The 14,596-nt window shown below is 43.9% G+C and overlaps 2 protein-coding genes across 6 annotated transcripts in view; one reads left to right on the top strand and one right to left on the bottom strand.

The window, feature by feature from the left end:
* Nucleotides 1-14,596, bottom strand: part of LOC120417274 (cytosolic carboxypeptidase 2) — a 115,018-nt gene that overhangs the window by 8,363 nt on the left and 92,059 nt on the right. For all 4 annotated transcript variants that reach the window (XM_039579342.2, XM_039579258.2, XM_039579414.2 and 1 more), the window contains exons 5-14: nucleotides 11,136-11,288; nucleotides 10,738-11,038; nucleotides 9,614-9,718; nucleotides 9,290-9,465; nucleotides 8,736-8,898; nucleotides 8,520-8,678; nucleotides 8,354-8,422; nucleotides 3,093-3,225; nucleotides 2,926-3,029; nucleotides 2,428-2,861 (exon numbers count right to left, since the gene is read on the bottom strand). In XM_039579342.2, coding sequence (XP_039435276.1) covers nucleotides 2,428-2,861; nucleotides 2,926-3,029; nucleotides 3,093-3,225; nucleotides 8,354-8,422; nucleotides 8,520-8,678; nucleotides 8,736-8,898; nucleotides 9,290-9,465; nucleotides 9,614-9,718; nucleotides 10,738-11,038; nucleotides 11,136-11,288 — 1,797 coding nt within the window. The remainder of the gene's footprint in view (nucleotides 1-2,427; nucleotides 2,862-2,925; nucleotides 3,030-3,092; nucleotides 3,226-8,353; nucleotides 8,423-8,519; nucleotides 8,679-8,735; nucleotides 8,899-9,289; nucleotides 9,466-9,613; nucleotides 9,719-10,737; nucleotides 11,039-11,135; nucleotides 11,289-14,596) is intronic.
* Nucleotides 1-14,596, top strand: part of LOC120417486 (glutamine-dependent NAD(+) synthetase) — a 207,592-nt gene that overhangs the window by 7,827 nt on the left and 185,169 nt on the right. The gene's annotated exons all lie outside the window — the stretch shown is intronic.

Raw genomic sequence — 14,596 nt, forward strand, 5'->3', positions numbered from 1 at the left:
TACCGTGTTTTACATGAACCTCAACATGAACTCTTTATATTTTTCATGTTATTTTAACAATTCTGAGATCTAATCAGTTCTGAATAAATTTCTTTCAAACTCTACAATGCTAATATTAAATTGATTATCTGAAGAACTTGAACAGATCAACTATTCAATCTGACTTTTGCCTTGATTCTGTTGGTTGGATTTAAAACAAACGAACCGAGTTGAATCTTATCTAGATCATCTGAATCCTGCTGTTATTTAGCTGGACTCGTGCGAGAATTCCGATAAGTAAAACTAGCTAGATCACTTTCAAATAATTCTATTCTAAGAATCAATCTAGCAAGAATTTACTTAAACTTGACAGAGAATTTGGTGTGATCTAGACGGATTTAATTCAGAATAATCTTGTCTAGATCATCAAAATCTTTTTTTATTTAGCTGAACTCATCGACAATTTAGATAAATTTAGCGGAATTATCTTGAACAAATTTTGGGATTCCGCAAGGGTTTGCTAGATAAAAACTGAACAATTTAGAATCTTGAATTTTGTCTAGATCAGCTGGGTTCTTTTAGGGATTTGACTAGAACCTCCCAATAATTTTGACAGAGCTGACTTTTACATGGAATCTTACATTGATTCAGTTAGATGGATTCAATCTAAACAGATCACCAAATCATGTTGGATTTTGTCTAGATCATCTAGATTCTGATCTCATTTAGTTGTTTTGTTGAAAATTACCATTAGATTTAGCTGAAATAAACCGGAACCTTTGCAAGGATTCATATGATCTTGCTCTTGCAAAAATATAGTTTAATCTTGTCTAGATAAACTTACTATGATTTAGCTAAAAGAATGCTGCCCACATATTTCCCGAAAAACACTTGAGCCTTGTCTAGATCAGCTGGATCTCATATGTATTAACAAATGATCAAGTTGAATTTCAACAAGAATCTTCAAAAGGGTTCAGCTTGTTACAGATGTTGTCTAGATCAGTTGGAAATTGATTTTATTAGCTTGGATCGATATACAGAGAGTGCTAGTTTAATAGTGATTTTCTAGAATCCAGCCTGATAGAGCTAGATTTTTCCAGTAGGCTTGTTTGTTTTGATCTAGATCTACTGGTCCTTGATTTTATTCATATAAATTCGTTCTGAACGGTTTTTTTTCATTTCAAAGGGTTGCTTTATTTTTCTGGTTAGTTATCTAGATCTCATTTGAATTCTTGACTAAATAGAGCTAGATAAGTTGGATCTCAAATCTTGTCTAGATTAGACGAATTTCGATTGTTTCCTGGATGCTACACTGAATTATTCCTTCCCTAAAATAATTGTTTCTAAATGAAATCGAATAAAAATAGTGTCCAAATTTGGCTGAATCCTGATCACATTGCGTCTATTGTTCATATCCAAATGTATCAAAAAACAAAACAAAACAGCTAGATCTCAATTGGGTCCAACCAGATTAAATCTGGCTCTGGTCTAAACCTTCAAAAACTGGTAATCTGCTATCTGCAGGATCATGATCGCACTCATCTGGAACTCACTTTGATTAGCTAGACTTCGATTGAATGATTTATCCAACGATTTATCTTGATCTAGATAAGATCCAAGTGAAATTCTTCGTGAAACCATATTAAAGTATGTCATGTCAAGCTAGGTTCCAATTGGATCCAACCAAGTATATGAATCTTCAAGCAATTTCAATATGGCGACTTGTATCAGAAGATTGTGAGGCATTTTCGCTAGTTCTCACTGTTCTGTGTTCTGCGTGCACGTCCGCAAATATCGACCACACACATACTAACACAAAGCGCCACCAAGAGGCAAAAGGTAGTTACGAATATTTTTGGCACTTTTGTTAAAAAATATGCGGTTTTGCAAAAAACAAATAACGAAACCAACTTTTAAGGGTAGTTCGACTATCAAACTTGTAATTCGTTGCTGATTTGTCAGGAATTTTTTTTTTAAATAAAAAGTTTTTTGCAGCACCCCTTTTGGGCGGACATTTATGTTGTCACCTTTTGGTTCCTTGGATTAGCCATGGATAATTTCACAGTGTAATAAACAGGGCAGCTACCACCACGCGGCGCCACCGTTTTGATTGAGAAAATGATACAGGTTTTTCAGACGAGTTTCAATCCCGTGATCCAACTGGTTTCAAACTGAATCCGACCTAGATATTTAAAAACTCATCTAGATCTGTCGGATTCGGGTTGTATTCATCTAGGTCTTATTTGGTTGGCGATTGTGTTAAGGTAGAATCTGGTCAGATCCAATTAGAATTAAATTTAATCTGATCTAGATCTGCCGGATCCGGATCGTGCCTTCCCGTATCACCTTAATCAATATTACATTCCGATCGTATCAAACCAGATTAAAACCAAGACGCTTCCAGGCTTTGGTTTGATCTAGATAAGCTCCCCCACTCCTCAGACTCACCTATCCGCCCGGTTGAACCCCTGCCAGCTGCGCTCCTTGTTGATGATCGGCGGAAACTCCTTGATGATGCTCATCACCATCTTGTTCTTGTCGTCCTCGTCCTCCTCGGACAGGTACCGGCTCGCGGCCGACCGCACGATCAACTCCGGCGGCATCAGGTACTGCGTCTCGCAGCCCAGCGCCGTCAGCTTCCGGATGCGGTCCGAGGCGCGGCACTTGTGCCAGCGCCGGAAGTTGCGCTTGACGGTGTTCTCCGTGTCGGACACGGCCATCGGGTGGCCACCCCACGGCGCCGACGGCGACTCCTCGTCGTCCGAGGTGAAGTCGAAAAAGTCGCTGGCCGGTTCCGCCGTCGGGATGTCCAGCACGATGCGGTGGGCGCTGCGCGATCGGCGCCGATACGGCCGGGTCGGCGTGCGGCTCTGCTTTTTGCCCTGGGGGAAAAAAAGCTTAAACTGTCAAAAAAGGGGGTTTGCCATAATGGCTGCGTTTGTTTACCTTTTTGTTTCCTTTGAACTTTTGCGGCAGCACGGGTGAGGAAGGAGGCACCTTGAGCGAGGAACAGCACGGTCCCTCCAGTTCCGCCATGCTGTCTTTGCCGGCTGTAATTATAGCAAGTTAGTGGAAGCCCACCGCTGTCACTTTTTTATAGCAGCAAACCTAACCTTCATCCTCCGAGCTGCTCGTGCTGGTGTCGCCTTCGTCGCTCGAGTAGTCCGACAGCGGGATGTTGAGCGGTTCCTCCGCGCTGGAACCCTCCTTCGACAGCCGGGTCAGAATCTTCATCCGGAGTTTCTCCTTCAAGAGGGGGAAAGCATGGGCGGCGCCGGGGGGAAGGGAAGCAAAGACTCAGTTCGGCGGACCTTCAAGGGAGTGGTGCATCGGTGCAAAATCAAAAAGCAAAAGAGAGACTCACTCGTGGGGTGCACACCAAAGCTATTTATTTAAACTCGTTTCTACAGAACAACTCTACTGGTACAGCGAATCGAATATCAAACTACACTTGAACTCTTCCGGTTCTGGAGTTTCCCGAACGACCTTGCGTACGATCTTGACCACGCGACGCACGATACGCTTGCGAGGGACCCGCTCCAGCTTGCGGGCCTCGCGCTCCTCCTTGCACCGTGGAATCGGAATCGACCGAAAGTACGCCATCCGGCGCTCGATGGCCTCGTCCGAGGGCGGGTTCGAGTCCGGATTGGCCAGATTGAAGATGAAGCGAAGGCACTGGTGCGCCTTCTTGTGGTACGGTCGCTGGGGTTCGGTTTTATAGCAAGCATTCGTTTCGTTTATGGCGCAAGGGAGGAGGGAGGTTGTGTACAGTTTTGTTTTTGGAAAAATGGAAAGCAAAGGAAACCGAATTATTCTACGCGCAACTGACTGCTTGGGATCTTTTGTAGCCCTAACCTCAAACAATAACACGCAAACGTAAGCAAAAACGCAGGATTATCAACAAACAACACTGAGACGGAGCTGTCAACGTGGGTGTCGGCCATTATGGCATTCCGCGCTGTTGTCATTTAGAGGGTAGGTTGGGCGCACCACGATCCGAGACCCACAGGAACTTTAAACAGTTGAAAGCGAATCGCTTTGGCGGAGGTGGCGGACGGAGGGTCGGTTTGAGGTGGATTCTTTCGGCCCTCAGGCGGTTCTCCTCCTCGATGCGAGCCCGTCGTTGCTCAATCTCCTCTTCCTTCTTGGCCAGGTTTTCCTCCTTGGTGTGGGGCACGGGAATCTTGGCGAATTCGTCCAAACGCCTGCGCCTCATCTCTTTACAGGGCGGTTCCGAGTACGGATTATGAGGGTTCATCAGAAACGTGAGGTATTTGCCCACGATGGCCCGATACTTCCTCTGTTTGTGTGTTTGTTTACGTTGTGGTATCATGTTGAAAATGAAAGAATAGCTGTAGATTTGTTTGTGTGCTTTCATACGAACTAGTTTGCTATAATAATGTTGTCGACCCTAACCCTTATAACTAAGCACGTGGACAAACACAAAACAACCAAAACAATAATATGGCAGCGAGCTGTCAAAGTGTCGGCCATAATGACAATCGTTGCGTCACTTGAGTAGCATGTTCGTTCCGTGTTCGAGCACCACAAGAACCTGCGCCAGTCGGGCTTCTTTTGTAGCCCTAACCTCAAACAATAACACGCAAACGTAAGCAAAACGCAGGATTATCAACAAACAACACTGAGACAGAGCTGTCAACGTGGGTGTCGGCCATTATGGCATTCTGCGCTGTCATTAAGAGGGTAGCATGGGCGCACCACGGTTCGAGATCCACAGGAACTTTGAACAGTTGAAGGCGATCCGCTTTGGCCGAGGTGGCGGTCGGAAGGTCGGCTTCAGGTGGATTCTTTCGGCCCGCAAGCGGTTCTCCTCCTCGATGCGCGCCCGCCGTTGCTCGATCTCCTCTTCCTTCTTGGCCAGCTTTTCCTCCTTGGTGCGCGGCACGGGAATCTGGGCGAATTCGTCCAAACGCCAGCGCCACTCCTCCATACAGGGCGGTTCCGCGTACGGATTGTGAAGGTTCATCAGAAACATGAGGTATTTGCGTACGATTGCCCGATACTTCCTCTGTTTGTGTGATTGTTTACGTTGTGGTGTCATGTTGAAAATGAAAGAATAGCTGTAGATTTGTTTGTGTGCTTTCATACGAACTAGTTTGCTATAATAATGTTGTCGATCCTAACCCCTAAAACTAAGCACGCGGACAATAACAAAACAAAACAAAAACAATAATATGGCATCGAGCTGTCAAAGTGTCGGCCATTATGGCAATCGTTGCGTCACTTGAAGTGCATGTTCGTTCCCGTGTTCGAGCACCACAAGAACCTGCGCCAGTCGAAGTTGAACGGCCGCGGAGCCGGTAGCGTCGCCTGCTTGGTGACAACTCGTCGCCGCTTCCTGTTGGTGCGTTCCACTTCCACATACTCCCACCCCGCTTTTACGTGTTTGATCTGCACCTCCGGCACCGGGCATGGAACCGAGATCCGGCTGGATTCGGTCCAACGTAGCCGCCAAGACTGTTCCAGGTCTGGGTCGTGTAGCTTTAGCAAAAATTTGAGGTTATTGCGCACGATGTGGAGTTCCGTGTCGAACTGCGTTTCGTCTTCTTCGGGGCATGGAATCGGTATCTGGAGGAACTCGGCCATGCGCAGTCGCCATGCTTTCGGGCACGGCTTAAACGAGTCCGGGTCGTGCAGATCAAACAAAACCTTGCAGTGCTCTTTAACGATGTTTAGGTATTCGCGCTGTGTTTTTGTTTGATTGTGTTGTTTTGGTTTGATTCGAGTTTGAAACGAAAGAAAAACGAAGTAGGCATGACTGAATGCTGCAAAAACCCCTAACCTAACACAGTATGCGAGCGAAAACAAAAACAAACAAAACAATTTTATGGCAGTGAGCTGTCGAAAGTGTCGGCCATTATGGCAATCGTGGCGTCACTTGGGTAGCATGTTGGATCCCCTGTTCGAGTTCCACATGAACTTGCGCCAGTTGAAGTGGAAGGGTCGCGGGGCCGGCAGGGCCGTCCGGATGTACCGCCGAGTGGCGACCTGTCGCCGGACCTTCTCCATGGAGCGTTGCCCACGCTCCAGAACCGCTTCCAAGTGCTTGACGGTCGCTTCCTCTACGGGGCATGGGACTGGTACCCGGGTGAACTCGGCCAACCGCAGTCTCCACGCGTCCGAGCAGGGCTGTTCCGAGTCCGGGTCGTGGAGGTTCAGCAAGATTCTGAGGTTCTTGCGCACGACGTGACGGTATTCGCGCTGTGTTTTTATTTGAGGGTGTTGTTTTGGGTTTTGGAGTTTGTTTTGATTCGAGTTTGAAATGAAAAAATACACTGTAGGCATGATCGTGTGCTTAAAAACTATGAAATAACGCCTAGCCTAACCTAACACAAAACGAAAACAAATGAACACAACAATGCATCGCAAACTGTCAAACAATAACGGTCAGCCATTATGGCAAAGTTTCTGATCTTGTCAACGGGGCAGCATGGTGGTGCCGCTGTTCGAGACCCACATAAACTTGCGCCAGTTGAAGTGGACCGGCTTCGGTGCTGACTTGTACGTCCACCGTTGGAAGTACTTGCGGCGGGCTTCCTCCTTGATGCGCCACTCGGTCGCCTGTTCTTCTTTTTTGGCCTCCAGCTCCTCCTGGGTGCGGGGAACGGGATGTTTGACGTATTCGGCCAAAAGGCCGCGCCACTCATCGATACTGAGCGGGACCGCGTCCGGATGGTTTAGATTCAGCATGGACATCAGATACTTGCACACGAGCTGGCGGTATTGGATCTAGGGTTTTTTTTGTGGGGAGTTGTTTAGTAGAGAGTAGTCGTTGTTTGGGGATTGCGGGGCTTGTTTTGATTCGAGTTTGAATTAAAAGCATGTTCTATGAAACTGTTTTGTGTTTCACTACCTTTTTCATTATTACGCAAAGGACATAACCTTCAAAAGTAATGCTTTATATTTTCTCCGAAAGTGATCCGGAAAAGGCGCCGGCAGCAATTTTGTTCAGATTTGACGTTTGCTAAGTGTGCCGAAATGTTTGGTTATGTCAATGCTTGCATAGGACAATGTTTGGAATCAAAACGCAACTGTCAAACGAATCATTTCGAGCAAAAAGTGGGATGCACTGTTTGTTTACAAATCCACTACCATTCTTTAACATTATTTTGCTCGAAGTAATCAGATTAAACATATTTCAATCGCAATTTACGCAGATTTGTTTGTTTTTGTTAACATCAGGTAAGGAGTGGGCAAATTGGGGCACATTCACAAATTCCGTACTTATTTTTCACATCACAATTGAAATCAAAATTCCAAAAAACAATAACTTGTAGCAAAAACTGTCATCCTTCAAAACGCGCTGCCCCCGAATCAACAAAATAGTGCCAGTTGGTGCAGTCGTTACGTCCTACGTCGTGTTTGTTTGCTTATATGGTGACAGATGCTATTATTTACGCTACTATTGTAGTAAAAGACAAACCAATTACATTTACGATTTACGATGACCAGTGTGTGTGTGTGGGTGAGAGAGACAGGGTGAACACGAAACAAACTGTACGGCCAAGAGAGTAACTTCTCCAAAACACTCGTTTGAGCTGTCAAACTGACAGAAGAATGATTGGCATGGACACGAAAAACAGTTTTCTAAAACAATTTGTTTGTATACTTTTTTCCAATTTTCTTTGTTTTTAATAAATTTAGGCATTTTGTGAACACAGCGTTTGTTTTTTTTTTGACTAGAAAGGAGCCAATATCGTCAATGCTATTATTTACACGTGTGTAAATTTGCGATACTTAAATACTGCTATAAAAATTTGGCCTATTTCTAAAAAGTAGTAGCTTTTTTGTTTGTTTGTTTTGGTGAACTTCTCTGCCTGCATGTGCACGAATAGTAGGCGATTTTGTGTTTTGGTTTTTTGGTTGCGAGTAGAGCGAGAGAAAACTGCGCCGGAAATGTGTGGCCTCATTTCCGTTTTTTTTTGTTTCTGTTTACGTTACTAGATAAGTTAAGTCTAGAGAAGTAAGGTGAACTTTGACAGCTAAAAATGCTAGCGACAACACGGGTGAAAAATGAAGTTCTAGTATTGCCGGTTGAATTCGATAAAAATAGATAGAGCTTTTATGGCACGCACGCCATAATCGAGCTGTCAAAATGTCGGCGCCATTATGGCGTCGCTAAAACGTCACAACCACCGCAGCAGGCTTTTGCGGTTCCCCAGCTCAACGGGTATAATTTACTTAAAAGTATCAAAAGGCACAACAAATTTCGGTGTAACTCTAAGGTGACGCTAATGCTAAGTTAGCTCTCATTGAGCCACCACCAGGCCACCTGTTCGGCCTTGCGGCGCGCTTTGCGCAGTTTTCGCTCCTTCTTGCGCAACTTCTTCAACCGCTTGACGAAGAAATTTACTTTTATCGGGTTGTCGTCGTAGTAGTCCATGAGCGTTTCGCAGTAGGCCCGGCCAATGTGCTCGTAGTCCTGCGTAGCAAAACAAAACAGACATTGAGGTTAGATCGGGGAGTTTGACGTTTTGTGGCACTGCGATCGGTGAGGCGTTTCGGAACTGCAAACTTACCGCCGTGGAAAAGTGCGTCCCTGCCCGACCTCCCATGGTGCTTCCGCCGAAGGACGCCTCCAGCGTGTAGCTGTTGGTGACGCCCAGCACCCAGACCACGATCCGGCCGGTGCCCTCCTTGTTTTTCTGGACCTTAAATTTGCAGTTTTCAAAGGAAAACTGCCGAAAGGCGATTGGTTAGGCCGACTTTGAAATCAAAATGGCGTCTAAAACTACCTTATCGGCGACGTTCTTGTGCAGCATCAGCGGGAAGACCTGCTCCAGCAGCCGCCGGTCCGGATGTCGCTTCAAGTTCTCGCACCCGTAGATGAACACATTGTGCTTGCGCGAGTGGGCGTGCATGTCGCAGTACATGGCCACGCCGCAGTCCTCCATCAGTCTGGAAGGAATTTGAGAAGAAATGTTTGAGGAAGTTCGCTCGGATAAACCGGATAACTATCCGGAGCAGCTGAACGATTATCCCGGTCAAATAGATCGTTATCCAGATCCACCGGATAATCCGGATAGCCATTTGTTTCATTCTGACAACTCTCCAATCATAAAACAATGTTCAAATCATTCGCATAAACTAGAAAATTATCCAGATCAAACCTCAGGTTATCCGAATCAACCGGATAATCAGGATAGCCTTGATAACATTTGTTTTCTAATAAATGATTTGGTCGAAAACGGTTCTAAATAATTTGTTTGGATAATCCGGATCAAACTGACAGTTATCCGGAATCATTGGGATAATCTGGATCTGGAAACATCCTGTTTCAGGAACTCACCTTCTAATCATGGCCTTCGTGTTCCAGATCGAGGGGTACGTCTCCCGGATCACCGTCCGGTACTGGCGGTTCAGGTCGCGCCCGGTCAGCGAACTCCGGGTGTTCCCCACGATCACGCCGTCCGGGTTGAGCATAGGCACTAGCTTAAAGATAAACTTGTGGCGAAGCTTCTTCGCCTGTGCGTAGAAAAAGTAAACAAAGATTTAGCTCATGCCATAATGAAGGTTAAACGTCAAAACGGTTCCCACACGGCTCAACGTCTGATATGCCATTATGGCAAGCCCAAACGTCAAACCGCTCGCCATAATGGCGACCGCAACTCACCACGTATGAATCACCGGTGATAAAGTCCATGAGGCCCTTCATCATCCACGACGAAGGACTCTCGCCAGGATGAACACGTGCGCTGATGATTACCGCTTTCTTCTTCTGCAAAATAGAACCAAAATAGGGAGACGAAAATAGAGTCAGTCACACAGCTGGCAGAAGCACGCGATCAGTCGCGCGGGCTATTTCGGTTTCCGCATCGTCGTCGTGACTACCTGTTTGTAATCATCGGCTTGAACTTGGCGTTAGATCATGCCGGGGGGGTCCGTGATTACGCTGAACAATCTTTTGTGACAGTCGGCTGGCACGCGTCCCCAAAATAGAACTGTTTCGTTCCGCCGTAGGTAATTGATTCGGTCATTTAGCCGTCGAGTGATTGATTGGCGGGTGCCTAGGGTGGTACAAAGATTTTATGGCACGCTTAAACGCCATTATGGGACAGCTGACAGCTGTCACTTTGACAGGCGGTCGCAATTTTGAACGTTTTGCTTGTTTATTGTTAAAATTTGTCTAATTTTTGGTGACCACCCTAGCCCAAGATACCTCAGCTTCATTGTGTCATCGGCAAAAGACGCCCAACTATGTGACAAATTCTCACGTGATTTCTGGTGGCATGCCAAAGCTCGCGCTGTCAAAGGTTGAATCGTGCGGAACAAGACGATGCCGGTGACGGTGGTAATTGTCTCTCAGTCGATGCCAAAACTAATCGATCTAGTCTGGTTGTCACATATTTTCGTAACATTAATGAAAAAGATGCGTTTACGTGAAAAACGTCAAACACTACCGCCCCTATCGGAACGATACGCAACAAAAAGTTCCACCTGTCAGTCAGTGTCGCGCTTTTCCAAATCAACAAAGTGACAAGACAGCATGGATTCCTTCGTTTCACGCCCAGTTTGACAGCGCGATTTGGTGCACACGACGCGACGTGTGTGTCACACGTTTGTTTGTTTTTGTGTGACGAAAATAGAACACACCCCGCTAAAAACAGCTGTTTTCAATGTTCCGGATTTTATTTGACGCTATAAAACCGGTGCGCCGCTGGACCGTGGACGTCATCGGCACGGTACGGTCAAGGTTACACCGGGCTTAATTTTGACACTTTGAAGCTGTCAACTTACCTTCTGATTGTCATCGTCGTGCGTGGACGGCGCCGTCACGGTCAGGTAGTACACGTTGTTGCCGGCCAGCGAGCGGCACAGCAGCCGCAGCTTGCAGAACTTGGACTTGACCGGATTGCGCTGGATGCCCATCAGGTAGTCCTGCAGGTCGCTGTACGTGTACGGGTAGCTGTGCGCGAAGAAGACCGTGTCGTCGTCGTACCGGAACTCGATGTTGAACGACAGCGTGAAGGACGCGTTGCCCACGAACTCGTCGTCGTCGTCGTCCAGCGGCCGGTGGTGGTAGTTGCTGTGGTTGTAGCTGTCGAAAAAATACGTTTTATAGCATGAGTTGACCATTGACAGGAATGCCTCCAAGATTGTTGAAGTCTAAGATTTCGCCTTCTTCATAAACTTACCCATTGTCGGTGTCGTTCCGGAAGTAGGCGATGTTCTCGCCGCACCGCTGCCACCCCAGGTGGTTGTACTCGGCGTCCAGCGTGGAGTACATCAGCGGCCGCATGCCCTCCTTGTACAGACTGTCCGGCTTGGTGAGGTTGATGATGGAGAACCTGGCGAAAGAGGGAGAGGAAGAGATTGAGAATAATGTTGAATTCTATACAGTTTTTTTTTTAAGTTGGCAACACTGCGAAATTAATTCTCACCTAGATGGCATTTTAGGTAATCTGAAACGCATCCTAAAATATTTTATTCAAAAATTGCTTTTTTTGCAATTCTTTTTGTGTAAAATTTTATAATCAAAATCAGTTATTTTTTCAAGTTTAGGTAACCGTTTGTTACGAATTTTGCCTAAGACACCAAATAAAAAAAATGTTTTGATAGGATTTTTGTTTGGACAGCTGTCAAAATACACTCAACCCCCGGTGGTTGGTCACTTTTTCATTAGACACTTTTTTATTTTGTGTCCCGTTAGTTGGTCAAAGTCAAACTAAAAGTGACGAACTATCACTTTTTACACGGCGCTCACGTACACTATCAAAACAAACGTTAGGTAGTGTGTGTGAACTCCGTGTAAAATGAGTGTCAAACTAAAAAGTGACCCCGTTCGTTTGACAACAGTTGGGGTCAAACCATCGGAGTTTGAGTGTAGTATAAAGATTTGTATGGAGGAACTTATACAGCAGGATTCGCTAATTCGAATGGGCGGCGTTCAAATTCGCTGATTGGAACGACCGACAGCTGTCAAAAGCGAGGAAACACGTGCTCGGAAATCAACGAATTAAGGGGGCGAAATGTAAACATTAGTTTTACAACTCAGTTTTGACGTTTGACTACTTTTTAATTTGAACACGTTCGAATTCGTGAGCATTCGAATTAGTAGACATTCGAAGCAGCGAAACTCGAATAAACAAATCCACTCTGCAATCAAAAATGCAAAAAAAACTTGTCAGAAAATTTCAGAGCATTTGTTTTCTAAAGATATGGATTGTTGTCATTGATGCTCGTAAAACAATATTTTTCTGCCTATTTTGGTCGAATTGTTTTGCTATCTTCAAGAAAGTCGATTAGCATGAAGTTTTCATAAGGTTTTAATTATTTTTAATTTTTTGCCTCAAACAGTAAAAATTAAAAAAAAATATCAAAATTCATACTAGAGAAATTGTTGAAGTGTCAGACGAATTTCAGTAAAACAATTGTGCTTTCTTTTTTCTTGCTTTCTTTTTTGCTGAATTTATTTTTCTATAATTTCGTAGGTCACAAACTGAGAAATCTACTAAAACAATTTTGGCTACTTTGGTTTGAATAATGATTTAATCCATAGAGCAGCTCCAGCTCAAATCAGGAATTTTGCGGGTACTTTTGTACCCGACCCTTTCCGATTTCAATGAAACTTTGTAGACAGGTGTATATGGCAACATTTGAGAAGGGCGTAAGTTTTTTAAATATGTTTGCATTTTTCGTCTGTATTTTTGTAACATCTTAGGCTTTTTCACAATAAAATTGAGCGAAAAAAAATCTTGACATCACCTTAAAATTTAACTTTTAAACAAAACAAAATCAAAAAACCCAAAAAAGTGTTGTGTATTTTTATTTCAGTGTATTTTTTTCAATAGGGTCCTAAAGCACTTAGTCAATTTTTATGTACAATGGTATAAAACACGATTAAAAACCATTTCTGATCACTTTTTTTCATTTTAATGCAAAAAATATATTGACAAGACAAGCTATCAAGTATTACCTTATCTGTCAAAAAGGGCCGCGAAGATATTAAAAAAAAAGATTTTAAAATCAATTTTAAATCCTTTGCGAGTAATTGTACTCAGAAAAGTAAGCTTTATCTTTGTGAACAATAATTTCACAAATTAAGGCTTCATTTTTGGACCCAATTTCCTCCATATACACAAAAATGGCTTATATAGGCCTAGGATAACCTGTCTACAAAGTTTCATTGAAATCGAAGAGGGTCGGGTACAAAAGTACCAGAAAAATTCCTGATTTGAGCTGGAATTTCTCCATATTCTAATTGAAGCGTTATTTTGGACTTTTTCATTTTTCAAACAAAATAAACACAGACAATTTTTTTCTACTGTTCATAAATTTGCTTTGAAATCTTGAATTCACGATTATTGTGGTACGTATCATGAATTCATGACGTCTTGAACAATAATCTAATCTAATCGAACACAAGCGCAGCCAGTCCGAAGAAAGCATCCTGGAAGAACTTGTGGTTAGATTACGCCCCAAGTTCTTTCTTGTCAACATTAATGATTGCATTACATCCAAGTAACCCCAAACATGTATTGCAAAAATTAAAGCGGCCAGGCCTACTGCGTTGCATTAACCGCAGAGACAGATTCTGAGAACGGATCACATTTCACAGAATCAACAGGGGAGGAAGGATGCGTGGATATACCGTACCAAACGCTCCAATGAGTTGTGGTTAAGGAAGGAGGGAGGTAGAATTTGGATTAAGGACATGGAAGATGGGGTGGGGTAGGAAGGATATTTCATTTGATGAATAGAATATATTATAAATTATCTAGCAAAAAAAAAGTATGGAGAGATCTCACCAAGGTACTTCAAAACATTCGACAAACCGAATATCAGGGATGTGTGAACTTTCTTCACCCGCGAAAGAGAGAGAAGGCAAATCACGCAAAAGAAAATCGCTCCCGAAATTCTCCAAGAAAATCAATCTGCTGATGATTTTTTGTGAATTTCCTTGTCAGCACCACTTAATAATATTTATTTCACTTTGTTTACACACATTGCCCATCTACAAAATGTGACAGGTCATTTTTCGACGTGTGACGTTACACTTGCAAGTGTAGTAGTGAAAAAGATGTTCCGCCGAATAATCAAGATGATGATTTTTTTCGATTCTTTTTACCGATCTTTCGTGCGCGAGAGAGGAGAGCCAAGCTCCCTGCGGATTTTTCCTCTTGATGAACGTCTAGAGATTTTCTTTTGATGATGATTATGCCATCGCTGCCGAATATACATCGAATACACATCGAATACGATGCTGTTGCTTCACTAGAACATCATCGAATCCAGGCATCCGCAGGTTGTGAACAGCTTCTGGCATTGCCGGAACGGCTGGAACCAAACGGAAATCCTTTCCGTTACGCCACACGAAAACAAATCACGCAGTGCTTCACTTTTGTCTTCAGCAAGTAGATTCACTTACAGCATAAACAAATCCGAAAAACTCAGAAGCTTTCTTGGAATTTGCCAATAAAAAATAATTCTAAACCGAAAAAAAACGTAAAATTTTCGGCACAAATTTTACGTCCAAATTCGCGCATGGCTACTTTGATCCCAAATTCATGACGCCTTTAACAACAATTTATAAATTTTGGAGTTTTTCAAGACATTTTACGCGTGATAGCGAAAATCATTCTAAATACAACCGTTT

This window comes from Culex pipiens, chromosome 1, assembly GCF_016801865.2.
Source record: "Culex pipiens pallens isolate TS chromosome 1, TS_CPP_V2, whole genome shotgun sequence".
In the NCBI taxonomy this organism is placed as follows: Eukaryota; Metazoa; Arthropoda; class Insecta; order Diptera; family Culicidae; genus Culex; species Culex pipiens.